The sequence below is a fragment of the Columba livia genome, chromosome 3, assembly GCF_036013475.1.
Source record: "Columba livia isolate bColLiv1 breed racing homer chromosome 3, bColLiv1.pat.W.v2, whole genome shotgun sequence".
Classification (NCBI taxonomy): Eukaryota; Metazoa; Chordata; class Aves; order Columbiformes; family Columbidae; genus Columba; species Columba livia.
In genome coordinates, this window is record NC_088604.1 from 34,783,557 (window position 1) to 34,802,014 (window position 18,458).

Sequence of the window (18,458 nt, forward strand, 5' to 3'; positions counted from 1 at the left end):
GTTACTCACTAAAGCTAAACAAACAAAGAAAAAAACGAAACCAAAAATGTACATGCATACTTAACCAAAACCTTACATAAATATTCTGATTTTGACTAACAGAACCTTGTTCAAAGGATTTGGGATCTTTTTGGGGTCTAAAAGCTAAGAAGGTCCAGGAGCAGGATCTACCTGGTTTTAATGAAATGGAAGTCTTCAGTCAAGAACTTCAGTAAAGAAAATAAAGCTCAGCATTACCAATTTTAAACCACTACTCATGCAAAGATAAGGCAGAGTAAACAGACATTAGTCAAACAGTTCCCCATATCATCATCAGACAGAAGAATGGCAACAGCAATACATTTTGCATTCCATAAAATTGTGATGCAGCAGGTAATATGTTCAGATCTACAGCTTCTGAAAAACTGAAGAGGACAAAAATAAATGCCCAACAACGTCCACAGCACTACATACACATGGAAAATGAGATCTATCTGTGCCAAGAGAGGTAGTTGATACTTCCATTATTAGCCTAGTTAGGCACTCCTTATTTATGACCAAGGCTATGTCTATGCTAGTGAACTCAGCAGGACCAGGGCACGGATCTGGGTGTGGAATCACATTCCCTCCCCAGCATCAGCCGTGAAATGGCTGCAAAACTCTCATATCGCTGGGTTTTAGCCCAGACCAGGTACACACCATTTCATGAGTCAGCACAGGTCAAACTATACTAAATAGGCAAACTGGATTGTAGCTAGTCTATAAGGAGCAAAAGCACTTAGTGGTATGGACAATTGCCAAACCCATTGGCCTCAGGCCATAAGAACAGCGCTGAATGATTTCATTTAACTGCTTACATAGCCCAAGGATTCAAGGAAGTTTTCCTAGTTCAAGATGCTTTGTGAAGGAGCAGGATCATTAGCTGGGGAGCCAGGCACTTTTAGTGCCACAACTGCCTTAAGGTTCTACTGTATCTTTACCCTCCCCTTATGCAAGAAGAAGATGCAGTTACATTTGCTTTATGACAAAGCTTTTCCTTGCCAACAGTCTACTTTAGAACAGCAGGAAACCAAGATTAGTTCAGTCACAAGACAAAGCTAGTTCTGGTTTCTGACAAATAATCCTACAGTTGAAAAAAAAAAAAAAAACAAAAAAAAAAAAAAAAACAAAAAAAAAAACAAAAAAAAAAAAACCAAAAAAAAACACCACACCACACACACCCCAAAGCCCCCTAAACACACACATAACACACACACAACCAGAAAAAGGAAAGCCTTCATCGTAACAATAAAGTGAGCATACACAACAGTCTCGACCTGCTCAGAAGTTACCTTTTGTTTGCTTTTAATGCAAAATGGAGACAGTTGTGGAAATTTCTAGCAATGCCTTCAAATGAAACCACAGTAGATAGCTTTTATCACCTTCACTTGCACCAGAAAAATCAATTTCATTGTTTGGCTGCAGGAATTTATTTTTAGCTTTGTACTAATTATAGGCCTTTGGTTTTGTAACAATTGTTACCCATATCTAGCATCAACACTTGTCAGGCCTTCTGTGGTCTCTAATCTATTTTAGTTTCATTTTAACTGCATTTGGAAAACAGTTGTTTTAGAAAGCCTTGTGACAGCAAGTCTAATATCTCTCTGTTTTTAGCCATACTAACAGTTTTCTGTCTTCGCTTAAATTTTGCCTGGCCACACAAAAATGAGTACCAATGAAAGTGTTAATCACAAGAAGAGTGATAAGGTATAAGCAGTTAAGTAGCTGCAGCAGGAGCCAGAAACCACACATGAGGGAAGAAGGATGAGACTTTACCCAAGGAAGAGTTAGAGAGCACTGGCTGGGCCTTACAGCAAGTCAACAAACATGAAGAAAGAAGGCTTGGAAGGAAGAGAGAAGGAAACAACAGAACAGAGTGCCTGCACCTTCCTGGAAGGGACACTAGACAGAAAGAACTCCCATCCAACACCCAGCCAACCAAAGAAATTAAAATTTAGTTAGCTTTACACGCCTGTCTACTACTCACACATAAGATCCTGCTTAAAAAAAAAAGAAAAAGCACAGATGTTACTGAGTGGCTGTTGCACAATACAGATGACAATCCACCACTTCCAAATGATATTTTCGTTTCAAAATCAGGATTCTTCATATTTAATAATGAAGCTAGCTGATCCATAGAAACCAATGCCTGAGAAATACATGTATTTTATTGATGTTTTGAACACACAAAAAACACTTTGCAACAATTTTTATGATTTAAGATGCTATCGGTTCTAAAAAAAATGGATTGTGTTCTAGTTTTTAGGTAACTGGGCTCATTTTCACACAACATGATCAGCCTTGAAGACTGAAAAGGCCTGCTATCACAGAACCACAGAATGGTTGAGGTGGGAAGGAACCTCTAGAGATCGTCTAGTCCAAGCCCCCTGCTCAAGCAGGGTCAGCTAAATCAAGTCCTCAGGGATGTGTCCAGTCAGGTTTTAAATGTTTCGAATGATGGACACTTTGCAACCTCTCTGAGCAACATATGCCTGAGCTTTGACCAGCCCCAAAAGGTGGGGTTTTTAAATGTTTACATTGAAGTTCCTCTGGTTCAGTTTCTGTCCATGGCCTCTATCCTGTCAGGAGACACCATAAGAGTCTGACTCCATCTTCACTACAGCCTCCTATTGAGGTATTTACAACCACTGATAACAAACCCCGCTGCTCCCATGCTCTCTCTTCTCAAGGCTGAACAATCCCAGCTCTCTTGGCTTCTCCTTGCATGACAGATACCTCAATCCCTTCATTCTCTTGCTGGTCCTTTGCTAGACTAGCACCAGTCTGTCCACACATTTCTTCTGAACAGAAGGCCAGAGCCTTCTGTCTTAAACTTAGGGGATAGTAATCTGCCTTATCCAATAATCAGTGATAAACCAAATTTAATTTGGTACTAAGTTACATTTTTTAAAAGTACACATCAAAAACATTATGGCTTATCTTTCATTTTCTTCTTTTCTGTAGTTGTGTTTAACTAATTTTAAGTTCTATCCTGCAGAACAGAATCGACCTTTGTTTCCCTTCCATTCACACAAAAACAGAACCAGATTCAGAAGAAACCTGAAGAACATACTACACTTAAAACTCTTACCCATATCAATTTAAGTTTCATAACTTAGGAGGCCAGACACACCTCTACTGAATATCAACACATACAGAGTTGTTAATAATAAAAAAAAGAGACTGCTAGACTCCTCCTTTCACCCCCCAAGCTAGTAAGGCCAAATGTATCAAGCGCTCAGCTTTGGGTTGTTGAAGATTTTTTTTCCCCTTCTGTAAATATGTCCAAGATCCAAAAGGCAGTTTCAATTGACTTCTACCTTCCTACTATTTTTCTGTTTGATCTCCAAACTCAATGCAGTACTTGAAGCCTCCTGGCTTACAGATGATTGTCAACCAAGTAAAGTGGTTAAACTGGCAATTTGATCAAGTCAGTACTTGTCTCTGGGCTTTTCATGAAGGTAAATGTATACTGACTCTTCACCTGAGCATTTCTGAAAATACAAAAATTCTATATACATCTAAAACTTTACATATAATATTAATCTGCTCAATGAAAGTAATTGCCAACCCCTACTAATTCAGGGGAGTGGGAAAAGAGATATTTGGAAAGGCAGAAGGTAAAAAAAATAAAAGTTGTACAATCTCAAGCATTTCCAAATTGCTCCCTGACTTCAATGTAATCCCACTTGCTTTCACTACATATTTTTTCAGTTTGTATTTTACTCAAAGTATAAATAGCTCATTTTTTTACGCAAAGTATAAATAGCTCATTTCTTCTTGCATAACAAGAAGTAATTTACTTCGGTATAATTAACTTTAGACTTAAATAAACATGTGTAAAAAGATGTTACTTTTAGGTCTAAAATATTTATTTCTAAAAACAGACATCTACACCACTCTGAGAACCTCACATTCTCTTCACAGCAAAACCAGCAGCATCATTTAACAAAGGAACTGTGAGAGAAGTGCAAAATGCCTCAGAACTCTTCAGCAAGATCATGAAATACTGCTTCTGAAAGGCAGATATATTCACTGGTCAGGAAAAACATACGTTGTTGTCTGGGGCAAACAGCCAGTCTCATTCAGGTCATCATACCTGAGCGACCAGCTTCTCCAAGAGCTTTGAGCTCAAAGCTCTCAAAGTGTTATGCTTTGGTTCTGTGCTTTTTCAGCAATTTCTGAAGGTTACTGAAAAAGAGCTATTCTTCTGTTCCTGCATCCAAGAAGACAGGACCTTTAACAAAACAAATTAGCATACGACAGAGCTCTTTTGTGCATAATTAAGCACTTCAGCAACTTTTTATAAGATATGTTGCACAAGTGATAGCAACTGGACAAAAATTATTCTGTATTCAAGTTTTGTTTCTCTCTATTATGTTCTACAGAAATTCTGTAGTTTTCTGGAGAAGTACATATTTGTACAGATGTATTTTAGCTGCACACAAACAAGATACCTAAAAGGCAGCTAGCACAATGTACACAACAGTCTAATTCTAAAGAATAACCCATCAGCATCACAATTGCACTGATTCATCAGGCTAGGAAATAAATGAATATTTCTGTATGTTCAATGAAATGCAAATTAAGTTCTTCTGCACAAGACAGAAATACAGCAGTATCTTTTCCTCAACTATTAGTGGGCTCTCCACCTGAAATACATACAGCCTGAAGAATAGGTTCCAGTTTGTTGAGGGGTGCAAATACATAAAATACAGCCTTCCCGGGGGAAAACGGGAAAGTTATTTAAGGAAACAGAACAAAATTTTCTAGTTCAATTTATAAAAGAAGTGTCGTTCCAGTTCATTATTTCATTGAGAAGATCAGACTAGAGTAGGACAAATCAAAACCAAATGCTTTAACACACAGCTCTGAGCCAGACATCAAAAAAATCCAAATACATTTCATAGTTGAAAACATTCAGTTACCAGCACTTATCTCAATGTTTGGAAAAGGAAATTATTGGTCATAAAAAAAATTATATGTTGAAATAACTGTAATTTTGCAAATATTCAGTGCTCTGCAAAAGGTTCAATAAAAATAACATTTATTTAGAAAGCCTCACTTGTTCTTCCCTAAAAAGAGTCTGAAAGTTATTTTTCTTAACATTTAATTCCACTACCACGGCAACTCTACAACTTTAACTCCAGCTGCCATGGATTTCATACAATATTCTTTCTCTCTTTAATAACTCTATACTATGGAGCAAGCTACAGTACCATGCTAAACAGTCCCATTCTACTCAGATTTCTCCAACAAGGAAAAGGTAAGGCAACCACTGAAGAAATCTTAGCTTTTAGAAAGCTCTGTCCTCCAGTTATTTTGCAGAAAAAGCTGCTAGTCTAGCCCAAGATTTTCCAAGTTCACAATCTCCAAGCCAATGCACTCACAAGGGGAATTATTCTATTCAGCAACAGGCATTTTCTTCCCCACATCTAGAACACAACATAGGAACAACTCTCTACATGAATACCCAAACAGCGTTTCTAAACAAAACCACATTGAATGGATGCAGGTGCTGGGTGAGGGTTTAAGTCAGAGGTATCAAACTCATTTTCACCAGGGGCCACATCAGCCATGCTGTTGCCTTCCAAGGGCTGAATGTAATTTTCAAACTGTATGAATGTAACCACTCCTATATGTGGCCCCAGCAAAAATGAGTCTGACACCCCTGGTTTAAGTGAACCCTCTCTGACCAACACCCATACTAGCTGAGAAGGCCCTGAAAACTTATCTCTAAACACTCAGCAAAACCATGTTCTCTTCCTATATTCTAAGTATCTACAGAAATATCATGGAAAGCATGCAGCTCATGCTTTAAAATCAAAAAGCTACTAGGACACCAAATACTTTGCCACCCAGCCAAGTCAAAACTGGCTGTGCTCGACCTAAGAGCTTCTTCGCTATGGCATACTTCTACTTCAGCTGTTAAGAGACAACTGTAATTCTCGGGGTAAAGTGCAATGGCATGCATTTTGAGATTTGATTCTGAGTTTCTTCAACATTAGAAACAAAACAGCCCAAAATAAACTCTCTTGATTATTTCTATATACTTATATATGCACGCCCCAATTCATGGAAAACTTACAGGCTACCAATAGCCTCCAAAAGGCATTTAGACATCGAAAAATGGTAATGGCAAGTCACCGCATTAAGAATGCGGTTCACCCAATATATCTTCTCTATTTTTGCCAAGACAGAAACCTTTGTCTTTGCAGCAGCTGCACCTGATCAGGAGCCAATCAATTGGATATTCTCTGCCCACTCTCATCCAACACTACACATCTGCCTGCAACTACCATTTTGGTATAAACCAGTACTGTTTGGTTATAATCCACACTGGTAATTTGGTCTTAACTGCTCCTGCTTCCCTGGACATCAGCTGAGAAAGCTGAAAAGACAAGTGATTTTGCACATTTTCCTATCCACAACAAAAGGAAGAGAATGTTCCTTAAAGAATTGCCGAAAATTGCATCATTATTCTTTCAGCAATTAAAATACAAAACAAAAGAAAAAAAACGACAACAAAAAGCCACAAACAAACAAAACTACCATAAATCTTATTGTTAAAAGGTTGAAAACTAATGAACATGTTTTAGTGACCATATGAGAGCTTAAAAATAACTAAAAATGAAAAATAATATCCCTGATCTCCAGCTTCTCAGTTTTTCAGTGGTACAGACATCACATGCATACTTCATGATACAGCATAACTAACTAAAGCACAGCTACAAAATTACTGAATGGACCAGAAAGAAAAAGAATAACTTCTACAGGACACTAAAATCTTTCTAAAGAAAATTACCACCAATTTACATGACTTATTCTCCTAAACTATGTGAGCACATCATGCTGTCCTGGTTTTAAGTTGCTAAACAGTACTAATTTTGTATCTACTGACCACTTTATTACATCTTTTTATTAAAGGGTTTTATTTGTCTGTATTCACTGTTGAAATATATTTTATTCCATTTCATACATCAAAGATAAAATTAGCTTCAAAGCAACACTACTGTAGGTATTTACAATATCTATTTTTTACACAGACACAAACTGGGAAATACAACACCATAACCCCTCAACAAAAAGAACACTAAAGGTAAGGTACGTGACACTAACAAAGACAAATACAAACAGAAATACTACTTAGGTCTCATCAGCACAATAATCATCCTGGGAGTTAGGTATCACAATGGCAATGCCATAATAAAATTGACTTACCTATACTCGGTGGACTGCCATAATTTACAGGGGACTCTGGAGGCCTCCCACAATGCAGTGCAGCAAGAGCAGATCCCTTCCATACAACGTGTTTGCAACCTGTTTTAAAAGAATTACACAATAAACACAGGCAATCATTTTTTTAATGCAAAAACACAGAAAATGCATGATAAATCAAGAACTCTCAAAATCTCATCAAATTTTCATACTTTTGTTTGTACGAAGCAAAGACTGTCTGCCAGCTCCTAATAACGTCTGCACTCCAGGGACACTTTGGGGAATTTCTTGCTCTAGAAGAGGTCCGAGTCGATGGCATATTTGAAGCAAGTGATCAGGTGCCAAGTGTCTGTAATATTTCACCTATTGTATGAAAGAGCAAACAACACATATGATAAAGAACACAATATTTTTGAAGAATTACTGGTTTATTCTGGTTACACAAATTCATAAGAAATTATAGCATATTAAGGATAAAAACAAATAATGACCTTTAAGTACAATAATCCATTCTAGCTGGTCCTCTACTAATTCCTCTATTCAGCACATGCCACATTGTACAGAGAACTGTTGGTATTTACTGCTTTCTGACTTTAGTGCACAGTTGGTCATAGACAGTGAAAAATAAAGTATATATTCAATATTATATTTAAATAGCAGTCTGGTCAATTCTCTGTGCAAGATGAAGATGAGACAAAGATTGTAAGGACAGCAACACTTACAGAATTCTTGGAAGATTCACATACCCCCAATAAATACTATAGCTTTGTAGAAAAAAATGCAAAAACATTCTGCCTCATCTCACTTAAGTTAAAAGACCTTGTCAAAGTTCCACAACTGGATATTTTTTTTTTTTTTTTTTTTTTTACATCTAAAGCTTATATACTAAAATGTTGACTTAAGTAACACCACTTTAAAATTGGCATACATGGTCCTCTATCGGGCTACGAATATGACCAGCTTTTGTAACTGCTCATAGCTTTCAACTGCACAGTACCAAAACAAGCTCCTATTATCAGCAACACATCTCCCCACTTGATTGTAACAATGTTAAACCAGTATTAATGATTGCAGACAAAACCAGTTCATTCATTTGGACTACTATAACTCTAGACCAGAAGAGACCATCTTACATAACAAGGAAAAAAGCTTTGAAATATGCATGACTAAAGTATATTCCTATTAATGCAATTAAATAGCTGGTTAAGAATAACAGTTAGGAATAATGGTTAAGAAACTGCATTTCTTAAAATGCGTAAGGTATAGCCAGCTTCAGCTACAACAAAGAAAATTTAAAAAAATAAAATTACGAGGGAGAATAGAAACTCAGTTTTCTTCAGTTCTTGTACAGAATGTAGCACGTAGTAGTTTTATCCTTCATATAGCTTGAAATATGTCTTCACAGTTTTACTTTGCAGAAAAAAAACTGTACTGCAGTAAAAGCTCGCGATGTTTTTTTATTCTTCAACTAGAGAAGGCTGTGACTGACACTTCAAGCAGACTGATACTTCTGTATTATGCTCAATTAACAGAAATATACCTCATTCTTCATGAAATATGCTCCTATCTTGCTGACACACTGTAATCACTTCACATGTTCTAGCTGTTTGTTAACATAAAGAGTGCAGATGTCTGAAACCCAGGCTCTAGAAAAGCCTTGCTTACACCAGTAATTCCCACCACCACCAATGCAACCTGCCAGTGAAGGAGAAAAAGTTTCCTCTTTTGCTTCTGTCACGGTTTAACCCCGGCCGGCAGCTCAGCCCCATACAGCCACTTGCTCACGCCCCCACAGTGGGATGGGGGAGAAAATCAGAAGGGTAAAAGAGCAAAAACTGGTGGGTTAAAATAAAGAGAGTTTAATAGGTAAAGCAAAAGCTGCACAGCAAGCAAAGTAAAATAAGAGATTCATTCACTACTTCCCATTGACAGGCAAATGTTTAGCCGAACGTTTTCCAGGAAAGCAGGGCTTTTCTTCTGTGAATTATGTTACATCTGTAGAAGGCCATGCAAGCTGTCTGAATTTGAATGCCTAAAACTTATATGACTTACAAAATTCACACACCTTCTTTTTTTAAAAGGCTTTTCTTTAAAAAACATTAGCAATATTTTTATAATAAAGTTACAGTTGATTATACAGATCAATTCATATAAAATGACTAAATTTAATGTCATCAGACAGGCACCCTGTTAGAAGAGTGGCCAAAAATAATCCACTGAATTCAAAACTTTGGTTTTGTTTTCTATTTAAAGTAGGAATCACAGTCAAAATATAAGCTTGAGAGCCCTGAAATATCAGAATAGCCACAAGTAGCGACAAAGCTACATACAGCTTCTGCCATCAACAGCCCAGGTCAATTTCCTCAGCTTTTGTTCTCCTTCGATCCTATAAAAAGGAGTGCAAATCTTAACAAATACTGCCTTTTGTATAATCCTATCTGAAGCTGGACCCCATGCCCGAGAAACAAGTTCAGATTCTGCAAAGGTAAATAATTAGTGACTTTTTCGTTTAATCACAAATATTAGAACTACCTATTCAACGCGGTTGTCATTTTATCCTGCTCAAGACCCTTCAGTTCTACACATCCTCACAAATGCACAAAATGTAAAGTAAATGAAGCAAATCGGCTTTGACGCATTCCAAACTACAGCCAGCTGACATCTTGAGTCATGCTTCTCATGATTTGCCATGAGCCATGTGTTCACTTTATTATTTTAGCAGAAACTGGGTAGGCTCAATTCCATGTGCAGTTTTTAAAGCAAATGTTTTGGAAAGGGGGATCTATTTGAACTACTCTTGATCATATCTATTGAAGATCTTATCTTACTATATACCTTTACACCCACTCTATAATCTCTCCTCATTTTAGTCCATTTACGTGAAAGCAGGTATTTATGACAAATTACACAGTAGTTTTGTGATGTTTCTGCACAGCATGTCTGAATAATCATTTTTCACTAAGCAGCATTCACAACCAGCTCATTAATAAACTGATTCAACAATACTAAGTGTGCTGTATGCTTAAAAAAAAATTAAAGTGACACTGTCCATCTAAACACTTGACAGCTCCAGAAACTTTATAAAACTATTCCATTAATCATTCATACAGAGTCATCCTTTGGCTCTCACTTTCCTATATAAGGCCAAAGCACACACAAGAAACTTTTAAAAATAAAGGAAGCTTAATTTCACTATAAAATCTGCTAGGGAAAAAAACCCTGTTATTTCATTAGGGGTTTTATTTGGACTTCTATTTCATTTTTCTCCTTCTATAAAGAAGTAAATGCTGGAACTTAATTTATTAGAAGTAGGCTATTAAGTAAATTTTCTACAGATGAAGTACGTACTTCCCCATCAGAAAGAAGTAATTTTCTTTTAACAATATTAATACAACATGTCCAGTTGAAAGGGACCTACAGTTATCATCTCATCCAACTGTCTGACCACTGTAGGGCTGAGCAAAAGCTACCGCTCATTGTGAAGGGCACCATCCAAATGCCTCAGACACTGACAGAGTGGGGGCATCAAACACCTCTCTAGAAAGCCTGGTCCAGTGTTCATTTTCATGTGTGACTATTGCCATCATACTAGAAGCCACAAATGAAAAAAAGTGTATAACATAAATTCACCTTAATCCCAATTCCTCCCTTTTGAAAAAGCGAAAAAAAAAAAAGCAGAAAAGAGAACCACAGTGTGGTATCAACACCTCAAGAAAGGATAAGGTAAGCAAGTTCAGTTGATACATTAAATTACAAAAGTGCAACTTGAAAGCCTACTAGGAAACAATTCCTCCACCAATGAACTATTAAAAGAAGCTAAAACCAACATTAAATGTAATCTACTCTGCTGTGTCCTCCTCCTAAAAGAAATAACAGCAACAACAACAAAACCCAGACAAGAGTACTTTCAAGTTGGATTTAAGTGGCAAAAAAAAAAAGAAATACAATTATTTTTAAAAGGACACTTTACAAGCTTTGTCAGAAACAGAAAAGCTCATGAAAACTGAATAGAATGATGGAAATTTGTCTTGGTATCAATCTCTGATTCTAAGAGGAGAAAGTAAAAGCAAAAGGAAAAAATAACAGATGGAAAAGTATTTAACATTCATACAGTTCTAAACTGAAAGTAAAAACTGGACTCTACAAACAACAATTTTATGCCAAAACTGTGATGTCAAAAAGTATATAAACAGCACTAATTTTTTTTCTCTGTCAGTCCCACCTAGCTGAAATTCTAGCTGGTTTCTTTCCTCCTCCTATTAGGCTTTCTGTAAAATCTAATTCTGCTCTTTTCTTCCAACAGAAAGGCACAGAGGATATGCTTTTACAAGTATAATAATGACCTCTTTTTGTTCAAGTAGACTTTTCACATGAGACAAGTTAATAACATTTCTTAAACATTACTGTAATAAAAATCAGAACTGTTAGCAAGTACAAATTTTCAGATCTTAAGCACAAATAATATTTTCTAGAAAATAAGCATCAGCATTACCCTCAACTTCACCCCTTACCTACTACCCCCAGCTTTATTTATTCCAAACAAACAGCATGGGAATACACAAAATGCAGCAACACAGCCATTCGGACTAACATTTAAATCTTTATTACCTTCGAAATAGACCTAAGTGCTTATATTTTCATTCAGCATGACTCTGCAGAATAATTTAACGTTAGAATCACAATGAATGCATCAACAGAATCATGATTTGACCTAAACTCTTTAGCTAAATTTGTCATATATAATGCAGTTATTTGCTGCCAGTGTTTTACACATCAAGTAAAATATGACCTTATTCTGGATTCTGCTCTAAGCAGTGTGCATACCAAAATGTTCTCTCAAGTACTGTTGATTTTTTTTCCCCCATGCTAACAGTTAACATGTTTAAATACAAGTTTGACTGCAAACATCTTTCAGAAAAATACACTTGCACCCAAGGACATTTAACAACCAAATCTAAGTCAGCCAGCTACCCACATTTCAAGATGCGAGAGCTCCATCTTACTAATACCAGCAGCTATCCCAGCTTTAACTACTCTACTACATAACACACTACCCAAAACAAGCTCCAAATTGAATTACAGTAATTGTTGTACAATATCAGACCATCAATCTAATTGAGTACCCAGTACCACCAGGCACTGCCCTATCTCTTTAAGATTAAGAATTGCAATAAACTACAATTACTTTTCTCTGAAGCATTCTGATTCTCTTTGTGGTATTTTTTGTTGTTGTTCCTTTGGTTTTTTTTCTTGGTCAGTTTTGCTGTTGGGAGTTTTTTGTTTTTTTGTGGGTTTTTGTTTGTCAGTTTGTTTTGGTTTGGGTTTATTTGGGTGGGGTAGGTGGCAACAGACAATGGGAAGAGAGAAATGGAGAGTTAACTATTTTCCCCAAAGCATGTTTATTTCTCATGTACTTTCTAATTATGCTTGAGCATACTTCTGTATATGGATAGTTAGACACTATTTCTTACAGGAATGCCTACAGGAATGCAAGATTACTTTTTCTCTAACGAAACAGACCTGTATGAAACCCGCCAACCCAAGAACATACTGTTTTTCCTATTATTTAATGCTTTTAATAGGTGTGAGGCTGGAACAGACAAAACCTCAAACCTTAGTATAAACAGAATGCTTCAAGCTTGCTACTTGCTGCATGAGAAGGTATAGAAAGTAGTAGCATTTTCAGTCTTGGGGACTAAGATGTCCAACTACATCTAATACCGTTAGATTACCTGAACCTGGTTTTGGTGTGGTGTGTTTTGTTTGGGTTTTTTTTTGTCATTGTTGTTTTGTTTGTCTGTTTGTTTTTTAACTAAAAGGTACACCTTAGAAACCTGATATTCCTCTTTAGCCCATCTCTTATCAGTGTTTCTTGGTCTTGGTTTGAAAGAACTAGCACGAAACAGTTGACTTAGCCAACCCTCTTGATTATCTGTGGGAAAAAATGTGTGGTACTTCACAGTTGAGTTCCTCCTCATCAAAATATAACAGTTTGAACAGAGAGGCTCTCATACCATCTAAATTCCTAGTTATGGCAATAATCTGTAAAACAGAATTGTTTGGCTTTTAGGATTTATGTTGATGTATCTCCAACAGAAGCACTGACAATGAGACCAAAAACACTGCTACGGATCACAATAATTTCACAGGCTTCCTTACCTCCAATGCCCAGCCTTTCAGACCACCATCCAAAAGATGTATAGACTTTCCCCAAAATACCATTAATAATGAAAACTGGGTGATGACACAGCTCAATGATTCAAGGTAAGTTTTATTTTGGCTCCCTGTTTCTTTGAATACCTTTACAGCACAAGATTTCCTCAAGAAACAAACCGCTTATTATCTGGTTACTTATTAAGAAACAGTCATTAAACGGTAACCACAATGCTGACTATGCTTGACTATGTTAGACATTATACGCGCAATGAAATATTGCCAATGTACTTAGTGTCCCAGTTGTACAGATACTCTTTTTAATTTAATGTACCTTTGCACAACCAAAAAGAAAGAACAAGGGGATGGCCTGAGAACAGAGTTTTGTCATTTTCACTTTAAACTACATTTAATAATTGTGGGCAGGGGAAGGGAAAAAAGTTAGCAAAACTGTACTAAACAGTTACAAAGAACAACAAGGCACACTGCCTACTAAACCCATTGCACCATCTTCCTATTTGATGTGAATTCCCTGCCTTCTCCCTCCTCACTCACCAAAACCATGAATAAAATTCTAATTTAATAAAGAAAATGACATTTGCATGAATACTTCAGATAAGAAAGTAACCGCGCTGGTTCTGAACATGTACACTACAACACTTGTACCCTACAAGACCTTAAAAAATAAACAACAACCACAACCAAACAAAAAAACCCAACACACCACACAAACCCCATTCCTCAAAAACCCCCAAACGAACAAACAAACAACAAAATCCCAACCATGCTGTACTACCCCTCCTAAAAGGAACAACACCAACATGTTCCTCAATATGCACTCCTACTCCCTCCCGCATAGTGGTGGCAGGACCCACAATGCTGCTGCATACAAAAGCAGAGCTGAACCATCTGAAAATTATTTTTTTACAGTTCTTTTTCCAGACAGTTCAGCTCCCCTATCCAATTGACTGCACATTTGGATAAGCACTCGTGCCTACACAAAGGATGCAGCAAAAATGCATGGCTTTCATCAACAGCATACAATTAAGAGCAGCTACTGCAACGTGAAAAATATAATAATTACCCTGGAGTCAATTGCTGCACCATAGCTTGTTCATGGGTCGAGGCCCTAATAAATGTGTTTTAAAGACTGACTACACACAACACTTAAATATCTTCAACCACAATCTAGAAACAATTCACAATGGTGCTTTGCTGTGCTAAAGTGAAGTGTTAAAACGCCTCAATTTCCGTCCCCCATCATGAGAAATTCTCAGTCTTTCAAAAAGAAGAGAAAAATAGCTGGCTTACAATTAGTAAGTTTTACACAACAAATGCAAGAGAATACAAAACATTCTGATATGTTACTGAAGAGTCGCACCACCCTTGGTCTACCTACTTTGAAACTGGTCTACCTGGGACTCAATTCTCAGAAAGGCTTTGGCTACAGCACAAATATAAATCTTAATCCTGACAATATAAAAATAAGATGGGCACTCTGAAATGCAATACTACGCTCTCAAAGCATGTGCTTTATACCACAAATGGTGACTGTAGAAAAATAAAATATAGAAATATTTGAATTCAAGAAAAATCACTTAAGAATATAAAACACAGTATAATGGCATTTCTGAACTCATCTATTATTCTGTAGCATTACAAGCCTGCACAGCATGGTGTTAGCTTATAAGAAAATGAAACATTCACCTTCACTGACCAAACAGAAAAATGCAAGTAATTCACAAGATAAAAATTGCATTTGATTTAATATTACTTACACAAATTAAGTTACAGAAATAAAACATCTAAGGCTGTAAATTTCACTCTAGTAACAGGAAGTTAACTCTACTAAGTAATTCCTAAAATTAATGCTTCCAAAATGAGGACAAAACCAGGATTATTAATCTATTGAAAACATATCCACCTAAAAAGATGTATAAGAAAAGGCATGATTTTGCAAATAACAATGCAGACGCCTGGGATTAAATTCCATCCCCTGTTACACAAAGACTTTACTCCTTCCTAGAGTAAAAATCAGACCTGTAACAGTACATTTACTGGTATTTTTACTTTTTAGATTTTGTCCTTTCAGGCCCTTCTATGAAGTTTGGTGAAAGCTCAAGGCATTCAAGCCTGAGAAGTGGTAACAACACATGATAAAACACGCCTCCTTCAGAAAGAAGAGTCAGCATCTGAAAGCTGGAAATGTTTTTCAAATTAAAAAAAAAAAAAAAAAAGAAAAAGGTCAGCTCATCATCAGCCTCTAACTTAAAAGCTAAAGATTCTTTGGTTTGAGATAAACAAGTTTTTGTTTAATGAAACACAACACTGTGAAAAACATTTATTTTGTATCAAATGTAACTGTCACCCTGCAAACGCCCTTCTGTGTCAGTTTTCACAAGCCTAAAATGTCAACTAATACAAAGTTCACACATCTTTGACAACTGAAAGAGAAGCGAAAGAGGGGATGGATCAGGAACAAAGTAACCAATTTATTTTCCCCTCTCTCCCAACATCTAGGCAGGGACAAGGTGGAAAAGGCCATTTAAATATACAGAACTTTAAGATAACTTTGTTAAGAACAGAAAACTAGGAAAAGTGGAAGGACCTAGACAGCATCACATCTCCAAATTTATGTATCCAGGATCAAGTCCAAATTTTGAGAAAGTACATCTTATGCCATTACATACCTATTCTGACTAAATTAGTCCTTACCTGCATTTCAACAAACAAAAGATGTTTCTTAGAAAGAAGAGTCTGAATGAACTTATTTCTCAAGTCTTCTTACTTCAACGTTTAAAATGTCTTTTTCCTTACTTGCTCTTTCTTCACATCCTTTTATATTCCAACTACATAGAAAAAAAATCCATTCCGCACTAAGACTGCACCTCCAATTCTTTGTAATTCGGAGTATAAAAGAGAGATTCATGGGAAGTTTTACCAAGCAACTTCTGGTCATTGTTGGAAATAGATAATACAGCCTTACAGTCTTACTAATGAAAAAAATAATAAGAATAGCATCATATATCACACAAAAGTATCAGCATGTTGAAATTCCTAGTTGAATTTCATCATGAACTTTGATTTCAGGAAAATTAAAAAGTATTGGTACGTTCTTCCACAACACATGCTTTAAAATGCCTGGGCCAATCCACCCCTTGTTCCAGAGAAAACCAATGCAGTAAACAGACCTGTGCCAACTACAATAAATACTTAAGAGTGATACTGTAACACTTCAAATATAACCAAAATAATGTATAAGCCTACAGTCTTTACAGATGGAAACTGTTTGGTCTCCTTTAGTGTGAAATCAAAAGCCCTCCACATGTCTAAGTCTCAGAAATACTGGAGTTCAGAACTATGATAACCAACCAGAAAGCCTGAAGGGAAATCTCTCTTTGATGAACATTACAGGCACGGCTCAGTCTCCCCCTGAAATCCTATTCAGAAATTCAGACACCAAGTTGTACAACAGTGCACCTGTTATGAAAACAATACTAGCAACAAGTTGCTAACAAACAGAATTCAGACACCTTAATTGCTGTTTTCCCGACTACTGTAGTTCACAACATATCAGAAAAAAAAAAAATATCCAGGCCCCTCTCTGCTAGCAAGAAATACAACATTGCAAGTAATATTTTTTTTACCACTGATCTACACCTGAGATTAAAGGCACACACTGGAAGAATTAGAAAAAAAAAAAAAAAAAAAAAACAACACACAATACAATAAAAGCATGGAAGTCAAATTCGTCATGTGAACCTGGCCAGGAGAGTTTTTCGTGCACACCAGATACATTGTATATAAAAAACGCAAAGCCATATAATGCACCTTACCAGCACACACGAAACCAGGAAGGAAACCACAAACAAACCCCCCCCCCGCGATGGAGATCCCAACCCAAGTTAACACAACAGTGAAGAACAAGCATCAGCGACCTGGGACCCGAGCTCCCGAGCAACCTCTCCCGCTGTTCCGCAGCCGGACACCGCGGGGCTACCGCGGCCGCTTGTGCGGGGGGTGGGGGGCGGAGGGTCCGCCGCGCCGCGGGGCCATTGTGTGCGCGGGCGGCGCGGCCGAGAGCGCCCCCGCCTGCCGGCGGCCCGGGGCTGCGGCAGCCGCCTGCCCGCTGCTACTGCCGCTGCCGCCCGCGCTGGCCCCGCCCCGCGCGGCTCCCGCCCGCCCGCACCGCGTCCATGACGTACCGCTCCTCTCCTCCCAGCCCGGCCAGCCCGGGGCTCTCGCGTCGGGGCGCTTGTTGTTATTTACCCCGCGCCGCCCGCCCCGCTCCGGCGGGGCCCCCCGCCTCTGCCCTGGGGACGGAGGAGGAGGAGGGGGCCGAGACTGTATTTAAAAAAAAAATATTTAAAAATCTCCCAACTTTTGTGTGTGGGTTTTTTTTTTTTAAGTTGTATTTTTTTTTTTTTTTGCGGGAAATTCAATTTTTTTACTGGGCTGCTCATGGAGAGTAAGGGGAAAAAAAACTTTGCCCGCCGCACCGCGGTCGGCCGCAGCCGCTCTTCTTACCAGGTTCTCGTAGCTCCGGGGATGCTCCTTGCCCGTCCAGTCGGTCCGCTTGGGCAGCAGCTGGGGGAGGGAGGAGAGGATACCCCGTGAGCGGCTCCCCTCCCCCGGGGAGCCCCCCAGCAGTGCCCGGGATGGGGCGGGGGAAGCGGGAGAGAGCAAGGGAAGGGGGAGGGAGGCCGCAGGCGGGGCGAGCGGCGCCGCTTACCTCTTTCTCCGCCACTTCTCGGATCAGGACCTGCAGCAACAACAAAAGCGGGGGGGGGGGGGTGGGATAAGAAAAGGGAGGCGGTTTTAAAAGAAGAAAAAAGGGAGAAAGAGGACGAGGCTGAGAGCGCGCCACCCGCTCCGCCGCCCTGCCCGGCCGCCCCCTCCCCGCCAGGCCCGGCGGCGCCATCCATCCATCCATCCCCTACCTGAGCCGCTTGCTGGCAGGGTCCGTCCTCCAAAAAGCGGGCGATGAGGAAGTAGAGCTCTGGGGGGAGAGGAGAGGCGGTGAGGGCTGCAGCTCGCCCCTTCCCCGCGGGCTCGCCTTTCTTCCCCCT

At 38.4% G+C, this 18,458-nt stretch overlaps 1 protein-coding gene across 3 annotated transcripts in view; it reads right to left on the reverse strand.

Annotated features, from left to right (window-relative positions):
• Window positions 1-18,458, reverse strand: part of PHIP (pleckstrin homology domain interacting protein) — a 122,024-nt gene that overhangs the window by 91,736 nt on the left and 11,830 nt on the right. For 2 of the 3 annotated variants that reach the window (XM_065056362.1, XM_065056361.1), the window contains exons 2-6: window positions 18,330-18,388; window positions 18,122-18,151; window positions 17,917-17,976; window positions 7,449-7,599; window positions 7,240-7,338 (exon numbers count right to left, since the gene is read on the reverse strand). In XM_065056362.1, coding sequence (XP_064912434.1) covers window positions 7,240-7,338; window positions 7,449-7,599; window positions 17,917-17,976; window positions 18,122-18,151; window positions 18,330-18,388 — 399 coding nt within the window. Of the gene's footprint in view, window positions 1-7,239; window positions 7,339-7,448; window positions 7,600-17,327; window positions 17,502-17,916; window positions 17,977-18,121; window positions 18,152-18,329; window positions 18,389-18,458 lie in introns of those variants that run through there. The other variant, XM_013368413.3, reaches the window with a different exon arrangement.